The following is a 14,483-nucleotide window of genomic DNA, read 5'->3' as shown; positions in this document are numbered from 1 at the left end:
AAAAGTGCTTTTCACTGACGAGTCGCGGTTTTGTCTCACCAGGGGTGATGGTCGGATTCGTGTTTATCGTCGAGGGAATGAGTGTTACACCGAGGCATGTACTCTGGAGCGGGATTGATTTGGAGGTGGAGGGTCCATCACGGTCTGGGGCAGTGTGCCACAGCATCATCAGACTGAGCTTGTTGTCATTGCAGGCAATCTCAATGCTGTGCGTTACAGGGAAGACATCCTCCTCCCTCATGTGGTACCCTTCCTGCAGGCTCATCCTGACATGACCCTTCAGCATGACAATGCCACCAGCAATGCTGCTCGTTCTGTGCGTGATTTCCTGCAAGACAGGAATGTCAGTGTTCTGCCATGGCCCGCGAAGAGCCCAGATCTCAATCCCATTGAGAACGTCTGGGACCTGTTGGATCGGAGGGTGAGGGCTAGGGCCATTCCGGGAACTTGCAGGTGTCTTGGTGGAAGAGTGGGGTAACATCTCACAGCAAGAACTGGCAAGTCTGGTGCAGTTCTGGTGCAGAACTGGCAAATCTGGTGCAATGCCAAGAGTGTGCAAAGCTGTCACCAAGGCAAAGGGTGGCTACTTTGAAGAATCTCAATTATAAAATATATTTGGATTTGTTTAACACTTTTTTGGTTACTACATGATTCCATGTGTTATTTCATAGTTTTAATGTCTTCACTATTATTCTACAATGTAGAAAACAGTAAAAATTAAGAAAAAGCCTGGAGTGAGTAGGTGTGTCCAAACTTTTGACTGGTTCTGTATATACTGTAAAACACATGGGAATCAAGATTTTTACTGCACTGGGCCTTTAAACCTCAAATAGACAGCAAGTTTTACATTTCCTGCATAACTCACTCACTCACTCAAATTAGTAGAAATCATACAGCACAATATAGACAGCATTGAATTAAGATGCAGTGGGTTGAGTCTGGTTAAATGTCTCTGGATCAATATTAGGCATCCCATTGCCAGCTACACTACTGTTTTCCCTTGGGCTGGCTAGGAGAAACTGGCTTGCTTCATCTGAGGCTTCAGAGTTGTCATGGCAACAAGTCCCTGCCAGACCAATTGTGTTGTGAAAAAAAAAACATCCTTTCTTCCTCCTTGCCCCTTAGTCCTATCAAACAACATTTGTTCAGGAAGATTTGAATCAGGAAAAGGAATCAAGGAAAACAGATCATTATTAACTCCTTTCTGAGTGCTACTTAAGAGATTTTGAAAGCCTTTTTTTCGAAGGAATCTTTCTGAGAGCAACACCCTCCACTGTATACTATAGACCATTTTAATTTCTCTCTGCATCTATAGACTTGTACTACCATTAGTATACCTAATCTCGAAAAGGTATGACATTTATAGCTCACATTTGGCCAGGTTAATAATTATCTATGAGTTCTGGCTTATAGTTGAAACATCACATTGAAGCACTTACAATTTCAGAATACAGATGTAGGATCTTCATTTTATCACCCTGTAGCAGGAAAACTTTTCTGCAATACAGGATAATTCAAATTTGTAGTGTATTGTTTAAAGGCCCAGTGCAGTCAAAAACTAGATTTGATTGTGTTATATATATATATATATATATATATATATCTCCTCATTGAGGTTGGAATAATACGGTGAAATTGTGAAAATTATGATAATGTAGTGTAAGAGCTGTTTGAAAAGACCACCTAAAATGTCAACCTGTTTTGGTGATATTGAGTTTTGGCCTGCCTGGTGACATCACCTGGTGGTAAATTAGTTAATAGACCAATAAGAGAGAGTGCCAAAACTCTCAGTTGGATTGCAGAGTGAAGGACAACAGCCAACAAGTGCTCAGCGTATGTGGAAACTCCTTCAAGACTGTTGGAAAAGCATTCCAGGTGAAGCTGGTTGAGAGAATACCAAGAGTGTGCAAAGCTGCCAATAACAGTAATTAACTCAGACCACTCCCAGACAGATCTAGAACATTATTGTTTGAGAAATTGCTCTTTGCTAAGAAGCTATTTTTGTTCTTTATGACCACCAAGCAATCACAGTAAGGTACTTACTTGTTACCCAGAAATGATTTGATGTTGAGATTAAATAAACAAAAACAGCTGCCTTGCTGTAGCAAACTGGCTAAAGTTAAGCGTAAGGTTTGCTGCCAGCTGCCATGTGGGTTCAAGACCAGGATTTGAGTAATTTCACTGCCAAGTTCCTCATTCCATCTTTTTACTGTAATCACATATTCTTCTGACCCCTCCTGAACCTGTAACTGATCTCAGAGCATAGAACAGCATGTGGCCACTTATAGTCCTTGTATGGAGTACACATAACTGAATCTTATAAAAATGGTCAAGCCCCAAGACACACTTAAAAAAAACAGACATGGATAAGAGACCTGAAGAAGAGGAGTACATTATTGTCCATTTTCCTTTCCAAAATGTGTCTTATTTGGTTTCAAGCCAACCTCCTGAGAAACACACACATACACCCAAGGGGTTGGAAGCCAAGGTCAGCCACAGTGCAGGGCCCCTGGAGAAGATTACATTGTCCGTACTCTTCTAAAAAATACTCATAAGTATCTATCTAGGTTTCCATCGAACTGGGAACAGATTTTCATGCGTATAAAATATATATGCGCATTTTCCCACCAGATGTGTGTTTCAATCAAACTGACTTTTTGTGGGTAAAATGCTGTGCATGATGATGTAGTGCACATCAAATAAATGTTTAACCTTTGTAACGATTGTCCTTATGTTCAGTGGTGGAAAAAGTAAACAATTGTCATACTTGAGTAAAAGTAAAGATACATTAATAGAAAATGACTCAAGTAAAAGTCACCCAGTAAAATACTACTAGAGTAAAACTAAAATTATTTGGTTTAAAATATACTTAAGTATCAAAAGTAAATATAATTGATCAAATGTACTTAAGTAAAAGAAAAATGACAAATAATTTCTAATTGCTTAATTTAAGCAAACCAGACGTCACCATTTTCTTGTTTTTTACATTTACGGATAGCCAGGGGCACACTCCAACCAAACCTCAGACATAATTTCAGAACGAAGCATGTGTTTAGTGAGTCCTCCAGATCAGAGGCAGTAGGGATGACCAGGGATGTTCTCTGTTTAGTGAGTCCTCCAGATCAGAGGCAGTAGGGATGACCAGGGATGTTATCTTCATAAGTGAGTGAAAAAAAACTAAAATAGTGCCGGAGCAGACGTTTTACGTGCCCACAACAGATTGTGTTATTTTGTTAGTTTATCTGCGTTGTTTGTAACTTAGTTTTTTACTATTTTTGTACATAATGTTGCCGCTACCGTCTCTTATGACCGAAAATAACTTCTAGACATCAGGACTGTGATTACACACCATGGACTAGCAGAATCCTTTTTCTTCTTTCACGACTCTGACGAGCCTGAGGATATAGGGCTCCATCGGGAACAGGCCGCGACCCCAGTGATCTGCGTGAAGAGGAGGCGGAGAAAGAGAGTCTGGAGGGCGGGCTGCCTTCTGAGGAGTAGGAGGTGAGCGAATAAACCCCCACTCCCCTCAATTCCGCTCGCAAACATGCTATCTTTGGACAATAAAATGGATGAGTTATTGGTAAGATTAAACTACCAACGGGACATTAAAAACTAACATCTTATGCTTCACAGAGTCGTGGCTGAACAACGACAATCTCAACATACTGGTCTGGTTACACAATGTACCGGCAGGATAGAACAGCGGCGTCTGGTAAGACAAGGGGCGGCGGTCTATGCATTTTTGTAAACAACAGCTGGTGCACGATATCGAAGGAAGTCTTGAGCCATTGCTCACCTGAGGTAGAGTTTCTCATGATAAGCTGCAGACCACATTACCTACCGAGAGATTGTGTCTATATTCTTTGTAGCTGTTTACATACCACCACAGTCAGAGGCTGGCACCAAGATAGCATTGAATGAGCTGTATTCCGCCATAAGCAAACAAGAAAACACTCACCCAGAGGCAGCATGTCTAGAAGCTGGGGACTTTAATGCAGGGAAACTTAAATCAGTTTTACCTAATTTCTATCAACATGTTAAATGTGCAACCAGAGGGAAAATAACTCTGGACCACCTATACTCCACACACAGAGATGCATACAAAGCTCTCCATTTGGCAAACGTGAGCATAATTCTATCCTCCTGATTCCTGCTTACAAGCAAAAATTAAAGCAGGAAGCACCAGTGACTAGATCAATAAAAAAGTGGTCAGACGAAGCAGATGCTAAGCTACCGGACTGTTATGCTAGCACAGACTGGAATATGTTCCGGAATTCCGCCAATGGCATTGAGGAGTACACCACATCTGTCGTTGGCTTCATCAATAAGTGCATCGATGACGTCGTCCCCACAGTGACAATACATACCCCAACCAGAAACCATGGATTACAGGCAGCATCCGCACTGAGCTAAAGCTGCCACTTTCAAGGAGCGTGACTAACCGAGAAGCATAAGAAATCCCGCTATGCCCTCCGACGAACCATCAAACAGGCAAAGCTTCAATACAGGACTAAGATCGAGTCGTACTACACCGGCTCTGATGCTCATCGGATGTGGCAGGACCTGCAAACTATTACAGACTACAAACGGAAGCACAGCCAAGAGCTGCCCAGTGACACGAGCCAACCAGATGAGGTAAACTACTTCTATGCTTGTGTGATCACGCTCTTCACAGCCGATGTGAGTAAGACCTTTAGACAGGTCAACATTCACAAGGCCGCAGGGCCAAACGAATTACCAGGATGTGTACTGCGAGCATGCACTGACCAACTAGCAAGTGTCTTCACTGACATTTTCAACCTCTCCCTGTCCGAGTCTGTAATATCAACATGTTTTAAGCAGACCACAGTAGTGCCTGTGCCCAAGAAAACTAAGGTTACCTGCCTAAATAAATACCGACCCGTAGCACTCACGTATGTAGCCATGAAGTGCTTTGAAAGGCTGGTCATGGCTCACATCAACACCATCATCCCAGAAAGACCCACCCTAGACCCACTCCAATTTGCATACCGCTCCAACAGATCCACAGATGATGCAGTCTATTGCACTCCACACTGCCCTTTCCCACCTGGACAGAAGGAACACCCATGTGAGAATGCTATTCATTGACTACAACTCAGTGTTCAACACCATAGTGCCCTCAAAGCTCATCAATAAGCTAAGGAACCTGGGACTAAACACCTCCCTCTGTAACTGGATCCTGGAATTCCTGACGGGCCTCCACCAGGTAGTAAGGGTAGGTACTACACATCCGCCACACTGATCCTCAACACAGGGGCCCCTCAGGGGTGCGTGCTCAGCCCCCTTATGTACTCCCTGTTCACTCATGACTGCACGGCTAGGCACGACTCCAACCCCATCATTACATTTGCCGACGACACAACAGTGGTAGGCCTGATCACCGACAACGATGAAACAGCCTATAGGGAGGTGGTCAGAGACCTGGCCGTGTGGTGCCAGGACAACAACCTCTCGCTCAACGTGATCAAGACAAAGGAGATGATTGTGGACTACAGGAAAAAGGAGGACCGAGCACGCCTCCATTCTCATTGACGGGGCTGCAGAGTGGAGCAGGTTGAGAGCTTCAAGTTCCTTGGTGTCCACATCAACAACAAACTGTCATGATCCAAGCACATCATGACAGGCGTGAAGCGGGTACGACAAAACCTATTCCCCCTCAGGAGACTGAAAAGATTTGGCATGGGTCCTCAGATCCTCAAAAGGTTCTACAGCTGCAAAATCGAGAGCCATGTGACTGGTTGCGTCACTGCCTGGTATGGCAACTGCCTGGCCTCCGACCGCAAAGCACTACAGAGGGTAGTGCGAACGGCCCAGTACATCAGTGGGGCCAAGCTTCCTGCCATCCAGGACCTCTATACCAGGCGGTGTCAGAGGAAGTCCATGAAAATTGTCAAAGGCTCCAGCCACCCTAGTCATAGACTGCTCTCTCTGCTACCACATGGCAAGCAGTACCATAGCACCAAGTCTAGGTCCAAGAGGCTTCTAAACAGCTTCTACCCCCAAACCATAAGACTCCTGAACATCTAGTCAAATGGCTACCCAAACTATTCACATTGCGCCTCCCCCACCCCTCTCCACAACACTGCCACTTTGTTGTCATCTATGCATAGTCACTTTAATGAACTCTACCTACATGTACATACTACCTCAACTAACCGGTGCCCCGCACATTGACTCAGAACCGCCACCCCCCTGTATAGATTGTTATTTTTACTGCTTCCCTTTAATTACTTGTTACTCTTATCTCTTATCCGTATTTTTTGAACTGCACTATCAGTTAGGGGCTCGTAAGTAAACATTTCACTGTAAGGTTGTATCTGGCGCATGTGACTAATAAAATTGGATTTGAATTGGACCATTTTCCTGTCCTGCTAAGCATTCAAAATGTAATGAGTACTTGTAGGTGTCAGGGAAAATGTATGGAGTAAAAAGTACATTATTTTCTTTAGGAATGTAGTGGAACAAAAGTAGTCAAAAATAAAAATAGTAAAGTACAGATACCAAACAAAACTGCTTAAGTAGTACTTGAAAGTATTTTTACTTAAGTACTTTACACCACTGATTATGTCCTTGTCACCTAAGCTCTCTTGTGTGAGAGTTGGTGGTCGCATGCCGTCAATGGGTTTGTGCGCGCAAAACCTATAGTTGTGCATCGCCCACTATATAACTTAATGCTCATGTATTTATGACTAGGAAGTACAACTGTGATGTAATCATGTTTGAAGATGAAATCATGAGCGTTAAGCTTAAATGTAGATTCTTAACTTGTTATCCTCGTTTATTGAAGAGAGTTCCGGTTATTTCCTGGTCTGAGAATTGACGGCCAAACGGTGCTCGGTCGAGCACAGTTAATGAATGGTACATGTAATGCGGTAGTAGCTTATCCCGGGGGATGTACATGTTTATATCCCAGGTTGTATTTATGCTTAAAGCAAGTGGAGCAGCTTTATTGACATGTGTGCTGGTATGAAAACATGTTTATGAACTTATTAACATGTTGTATTGAATTTCCTGCATTGTTAATGTTAATTGATCATGATGTGATACGGTTCATCCTATTGGCTGATACCCACAATGTATGTGTATCTAAACCCTGTCATTTTCATTGTTTGGGATTGGACAGGGAACTGGTTGGCATGCTGCTGGGTTACAGTACATTTGGGGCCTGGGTTTTGTTTGAAGCGCTCTATTAGGTTGAGTTTGTATTCCTGTTGCAACATCCAGTTTGTTATTTTCTTATGTAAATATTTGTAGAGTTCCCTGGCTATCTTCACTTTTGCTAATAAAAGCCTCACCTGGGGCAAGAAAAGTAAAGACCTGCTGTTTCCGCCTCACTTAAAAATTGAACAGAATGGTCAATCTCACAGCCTTAAAGGAGAATTTTGGTTTTCTTCAACCAAATCTAAATTTTTTATGTAAATGGGGTGTTAGACATTTTTTTTTGCAATTTCACTTGTTTTTGAGAAACTTACCCCAAATACGTCCTTTTAGAAATGGACAACATACAATATACAAAATTACAAAACATATTAAGAAAAATTAATTTATCAACATAGGAGGTATCCAATCATTACTCTGAACTGATCAAGGGGGACCAGAACATCTCATATCAGAGAGCTCTGGAAGTTGTTCCACATAACGGGCACAAAAAACTAAAAGCAACTTTACCCAACTGTGTGGAGACCAAAGGGGCCTCCAGTGTTATCCAAGCCTGGTTGTGGTCAGTTTCTCAAAAACAAGTAAAATCGTAAAGAAAATGTGTCTGGACACTTCTATAACATTGCATTTACATAATTTAAAAAGATTTGGTTGTAAAAAAAAGCTACATTCTCATTAAAGTTTCCATGTACCGAATTAAAAGCAAACTTTCCCTATCTGGTTTCGGCACATGTTCTCTAGACAACAGTTTGCTGACAAAGTGGACAGGGTAGGTTATATGATGAATTATAAATAAGAGCAATATCATTTGTATTTGATAATTGCCAGCCAAGCGTCGATCATCATGTCACCAGCATTCATATAAAACCCTCAATAGTTATAGAACATTTGCATTAAGCTTATCACCGTCCAGCCCTTAACCGCCATGAAGTTCATCATAACTTATTTAATCTACCTATAAACGCATAATGTTTTTCCACGTCGTGGTAGTACAATGTATAGCATATCACTGCGTGACTCCAAGTTCACTTCAACATGATGGTTTATAATATAAATATTTTAACATGAAAGAGTTCCCACCGCCATTGTTGCATAACTGATTATACCGACACAAAAAGATCCCACCATGTCGAATGAACAACTTGTCTGTTGACATTTCTGAAATTGTACCAACACTTCATGTTTCCACCAAACCTGTCATGGTCATTTTTCATACAGCATGACTTTACTGTCATAAAACCTTCAATGGAAACATGGTTAGAGAGAGAGAAACAAAGAGAGAGAGAAAGAGACACCCCTTCAGTAGTGCAAGTCAGTGGTCTATGTGGGCCTGTCACAGTGTCAGTTCAGACCCTTAACTATTTCCATCTGCTCTCTCTGCCTGGCCCCAAAGGTGCTGCAAAATCTGGACAGTATCTGGGTCACAAAAGTGTGTGTGCGTGCGTGCATGTTATTTGTGACTAGCAATAACAGCTAAACTGTAATCTCTCCCTCTAACACAAGCAAGCCTCCAGGCGACTGATCACTGAATAGTGACAAGATTGCCAGAGAACCACACAAAGGCACTGCCTTTGCAATGACAAACCTGACATTTGAAAATAAAAAACACTGATGACAACAGGGAGAACCAGCTAAAAGTAGGGCCTGAGAGAGAATATGCTTTTTATGTGGTGTTGTTCATCAACAGAAGCCAGTTGAATAAGACAGCCGGCATTTTTACAGTGGAGAAGCCATCAGAAGACAAAAGTGGTGCCAATGCAAATACAGTTTGATTTATATGATGCATTTCCATCCCTGGCTTTCATTCTCTTTGACAGTACTCGGCTTACATAACATGAACATGTTAGCAATTCAACAGCCTGCTTATAGCCAATCAGGATGATGATACATCCATAACAACACCTAATGGTAAACATTGTCCGAATGCCTGAAGCCTTACTCGGAAACTTCAACAAGCAGTACAGGTCAACATACAGGAGGTCTGTGTGCACATGTATTGTAGAGATATACATTGCACACATCCCACCATTTTGGGATTATACTGTATATGCCAGAGTAGAGTTACACTACACTAAAGAGTGTACGAGTGTATTTAAGTTATTGTGTGGAACTGCATGAGTGTATAAGATTTAAAGAGTGGATGCATGCCACTGCTAATGGAGGGATGTGTGTGATTAGTCCAGCAAGATAAAGAGATTGTGTGTGTTAGTGTCCAGCTTTTGTGTTGCTCATAGGGCCTCAGTGTGAATAGCTCTCTCATCACCAGTCAGTCAGTCAGTTCCTCTCATCATCAGATAATATTCATTCTCCAATTCATCCTTTTCAACCTCATCTGTCTCTTATAAAAAGGTGATTTACTTTGTCAGTAAAATAAGGCCTACATGTTCAATATTTTCATGGAAATTATAGTTAAATTCCATTTGATTAATTTGATTATATTTACTAAATTAAGTGTCTCCCCCCCAATTACAATCTGCAATACAGGCCAAGACTACACAATGATTTACTTAAAATGTATACATAGTTATATGAATTACATCAAATAATATAATAATAATAATATAGACCCAATAATATAGACACATCCATTTTTTTATTTATTTTACCCTTATTTAACTAGGCAAGTCAGTTAAGAACAAACTCTTATTTACAATGATGGCCGGCCAAACCTGGACGAAGCTGGGCCAATAGTGCGCCACACTATTGCCTTAGACCGCTGCGTCACTCGGGAACCCCATTTGCTAGGGAATACACTGTGCAACTGCAGAGCGGAAACGATTTGAGAAATTTAAATTACGAGTTAGGGAATTAGTGGGGAATTCTTGAGAATGTATTTTTCTCGATCCCTTTTGCTAGTTTGCGCAGAGACATATTGACTAAAAGTAGACTGTTGTCTTGGTAGAGCAGCAGCACCCTGTTGCATATCAGATGTCACAACTCTTAGTGAAGCAAAATGTTACCGTCACGCACTAAGTAGTAAAGTACAGTGGGCGTTAAACACAATTAATTGAGTCAACTCACAATTAGAAATAAACATTTACATTTCAGTGCCCTTTGGACAATTTTCTCCATAAAATGACCAAATAATGTCATGTTTTTAATGTTATGTTTGTTGTTTTTAAATTGGATGCGGGCTGTTTTTAAAATGTGAAGACATTAATAGAGCATAGGCTAATCATCATTTTATACGGGACAAAACAAAATATAAATCTGCCTTAAAAAAAAAAATCAGTTTAATTTGTCCTAGAAGTAAACTATATGCTTACCTGGCATGCTGGCACTGACAGTGGCGAGAATAAAACATAGGAGAACCACGGGCCGGAGCGAGTGCCGGGGTTGTCGTTCGATCCGCTTCGAAAGCAGCATCCTTGAAAATGCTTCTTTAGGAAAAGAAAGCCAGAAACGGGTACATGGGGTTTGTCATCGTTCCCCCCACTCGATTTCCGAATCCGTGCCAAGTGGTTTCCGTGACAAGTAACTCACCGAATGCACCGATACCGAGCGAGGTCCTGCATACAATGCTCGTGGACAGTCCGGTTCACGGTCTCTGCGCCACTTTACATTAATCCGTGGCAGTGCTAAAAATAGCGGTGCGCTCGTTGAAAAGTGGGGAGGCGGGGAATTCAGCATACACAGAGAGGCGAGATTAGATGGAGGGGCACGGGTGAACCGTGGAGGTAGGCTACGTCAAATCTTGGTGTCGGCGTCATGACGCATTTACAAAACAGGCTTGGGCACTTTGACAGACAGCGCAGGCAGGTAAGCGAACGCCAGGTGTGTGTCTTGTGTAGCCTGTGGTCTGACCAAAGACGGTGTATTCCTTTGTCTCTGGTTTGACCACTACCAGTCATACAAAAACGTAGGCTAACTATTTGTTTCCTTTTCGTTTCACTTCACCATTGTAAATCACTGTACACGATATACTCTGGGAACCATATATACAGCAAAGTATGAGGATATAGCCTTATCAGAATTAGGAGGGAAAATATTTACAAAGCTTCCTGATGCATATTTGTTGGTAAGATATGCAATGTAAAGTCCATGTTTATGCCAGAGACAACGTGTAGGCCTAAGCAGCTCCTTTGAGTTTCCACAATTACCCTGGTATTACACCTTTATTTAATAAGTCAATTAACGTGCTATCACAATATCAATATAACCCAACCTCTCTATTTTCTGAGAAAATAACATTGTTAATAACAATAGCCTATTTTTGTGCTATAAAAGTGTTGCCCAAAATACCAGAAAGTGAGTACAGCATCGGGTGAATGTTAGTGTCAACACGGTGAGGAAGGTGACATCTGTCTCATAAGGGTCCCAGTTGTAGCACTGCACATCTAGAGTTCCACTGTCAGGGCTGATACAGCTGAAAGGCTTCAGGCCTTCTATCTGATGGCAGCCAATGGGAATAGTTTTACTTCAGCCAGCCATACATACATACATACATAGTTTCTGTAGCTGTATGGATCATAGGGTGTGAGAACCATTACCAAAACACTACAATAACCCCTATCACATGGCTACATATGACCTCCAAAGCGTTACCCCTCTTACCTCAGAACACTTTTCTGATACAGGGGCAGATTCCCGGACACAGATTATGCCCCGTCCTCGACTAAAATCATTTTCAATGGAGAATCTCCACTGAACTTACTTTTTAGTCCAGGACTACGTTTTACCTGTCTCTGGGAAACTGCCCCATACACTCTTAGAAAAAAAGGAGAACCCTTGGAATAACTCCTTTTGGTTCCAGGTAGAACCCTTTCCACAGAGGGTTCTACATGGTACCCAAAATAGTTCTATCTGGAACCAAAAAAGGTTCTCTTATAGGGACAGCCGTAGAACTCTTTTCAAACCCTTTTTTCTATAATAGAGTGACTAGTGGTCTACTTCATGGCTTGGAGGACTGTTCTGCTGTTTCTGTGATTTCTTCTTAGTAGGGTTCCTCTGGGAGTGATGGGAACGCTCAGACTGGCCCGACGTGCAATCATTGGAAAACAAACTGGACAATCTACGATTAAGATTGTCCTATCAACGGGACATTAAAACGGTAATATCTTGTTTCACCGAGACTTTGCTGAACGACGACATGGATAATATAGTGCTGGCTGGCTTCTCCGTGCTTCGGCAGGACAGAGTAACTATGTCTGGTAAGGGGTGTCTATTTGATAATAACTGCTGGTGCGCAATGTCTAATATAAAAGACGTCTCGAGGTGTTGCTCACCTGAGGTAGAATTCCTTATGATAAGCTGTAGACTACATTACCTACCAAGAGAGTTCTCATCTATATTACTCGCAGCTGTCTATTTACCACCACAAACCGATGCTGGCACTAAGACCGCACTCAACAAGCAGTATAAGGCCATTTTTAAAAAATGTAACCTTTATTTAACTAGGCAAGTCAGTTAAGAACAAATTCTTATTTACAATGACGGCCTAACCCGGCGACGCTGGGCCAATTGTGTGCCGCCTTATGGGACTCCCAATCACGACCGGATTTGATTCAGCCTGGATTCGAACCAGGGACTGTAGTGACACCTCTTTCACTGAGATGCAGTGTGTTAGACTGCTGCGCTACTCGGGAGCCATAAGCAAACATGAAAAAGCTCATCCAGAAGTGGGGCTCCTAGTGGCCGGGGACTTTAATGCAGCCAAACAAATCCATTTTACCTAATGTGCAACCGGGGGGGGCCTCTAGACCACCTTTACTCCACACACAGAGACGCATACACAGCTCTCCTTCGCCCTCCATTTGGCAAATCCGACCATAATTATATCCTACTGATTCCTGCTTACAAGCAAAAAACTAAAGCAGGAAGTACCAGTGACCCGCTCAATATGGAAGTGGTAAGATGACGCGAATGCTACGCTACAGAACTGTTTTGCTAGCACAGACTGGAATATGTTCCGGGATTCATCCAGTGGCATTGAGGAGTATACTACCTCAGTCACAGGCTTCATCAATAAGTGCATCAATGACATTGTCCCCAAAGTGACCGTACATATATTTCCCAACCAGAAGCCATGGATTACAGGCAACATCCGCACCGAGCTAAAGGCTAGAGCTGCCGCTTTCAAGGAGCCGGACACATCCGGATGCTTATATGAAATCCCGCTATGCCCTCAGACGAACCATCAAATAGGCAAAGCATCAATACAGGACTAAGATTAAATCCTACTACACCGGCTCTGACGCTCATCGGATGTGGCAGGGCTTGAAAACTAGTACGTACTACAAAGGGAAACCCAGCCATGAGCTGCTCAGTGACACGGGCCTACTAGACGAGCTAATTGCCTTATATACTCACTTTGAGGAAAGCAACCTTGACGCATTGCATGAGAGCCCCAGCTGTTCTGGATGACTGTGTGATCACGTCCGTAGCCATGAAGTGCTTTGAAAGGCTGGTCATGGCTCACATCAACTCATCATTCCAGAAACTCTAGGCCCACTCCAATTAGCATACTGCCCCAACAGATCCACAGATGATGCAATCTCAATCACACTGCCCACTGCCCTTTCCCACCTAGACAAAAGGAACACCGATGTGAGAATCCTGTTCATTGAACGCTGAGCTGTAGTCAACACCATAGTGCCCACAAAGCTATTCACTAAGCTAAGGACCCTGGGACTAAACACCTCCCTTTGCAACTGGATCCTGGACGTCCTGACGGGACGCCCCCAGGTGGTAAGGGTAGGGCTGCGTGCTTAATCCCCTGCTGTACTTTCTGTTCACCCATGACCCCGTGGCCGACTCCAACATCATTAAGTTTGCTGACTACACAACAGTGGTAGGCCTGATCACCAACAATGAGACAGAGCATAGGAAGGAGTTCAGAGACCTGGCAGTGTGCCTTGGCAGCAGCTAATGGGGATCCATAATAAATACAAATTGCAGATGAAGGAGAGGACAGAGGAGATTAAGTTAATTCTAAATTCAGACGTTTGGAGATTGAAAAGCTCACATTTTATGGAGTGCTTTTTCTTTGAGATAAGGGGTTTGGAGTAGAGGTCGACCGATTATTATTTTTCAACGCCTATACCGATTATTAGAGGACAAAAAAAGCCGATACCAATTAATCGGCCGATGTAAAAAATAAATAAATGGATATATATATATATATATATATATATATACACACACACACACACACACTTTTGTAATAATGACAATTGCAACAATACTGAATGAACAATGAACACTTATTTTAATATAATACATGTCATGGGCTTTTGGATGGGTGTTCTTAAGGTGATTCCACAGGTTGGTGGTATTTTTTGATTTAGCCGTTGCGGACCCCA

General features: G+C 42.4%; 1 protein-coding gene across 1 annotated transcript in view; it reads right to left on the bottom strand.

The window, feature by feature from the left end:
• The window catches only part of LOC139408569 (neural proliferation differentiation and control protein 1-like), a 37,810-nt gene extending 26,951 nt beyond the window's left edge, over nucleotides 1–10,859 (bottom strand). The window contains exon 1 of the mRNA XM_071152621.1: nucleotides 10,449–10,859. Coding sequence (XP_071008722.1) covers nucleotides 10,449–10,548 — 100 coding nt within the window. The 5' untranslated portion in view covers nucleotides 10,549–10,859. The remainder of the gene's footprint in view (nucleotides 1–10,448) is intronic.
• Between the last annotated feature and the right edge of the window lie 3,624 nt (nucleotides 10,860–14,483).

The sequence above is a fragment of the Oncorhynchus clarkii genome, chromosome 5 (assembly GCF_045791955.1).
Source record: "Oncorhynchus clarkii lewisi isolate Uvic-CL-2024 chromosome 5, UVic_Ocla_1.0, whole genome shotgun sequence".
NCBI lineage: Eukaryota > Metazoa > Chordata > Actinopteri > Salmoniformes > Salmonidae > Oncorhynchus > Oncorhynchus clarkii.
Note: the sequence above shows the minus strand (reverse complement) of the source record. Positions and strands in the feature narration are given on the sequence as shown.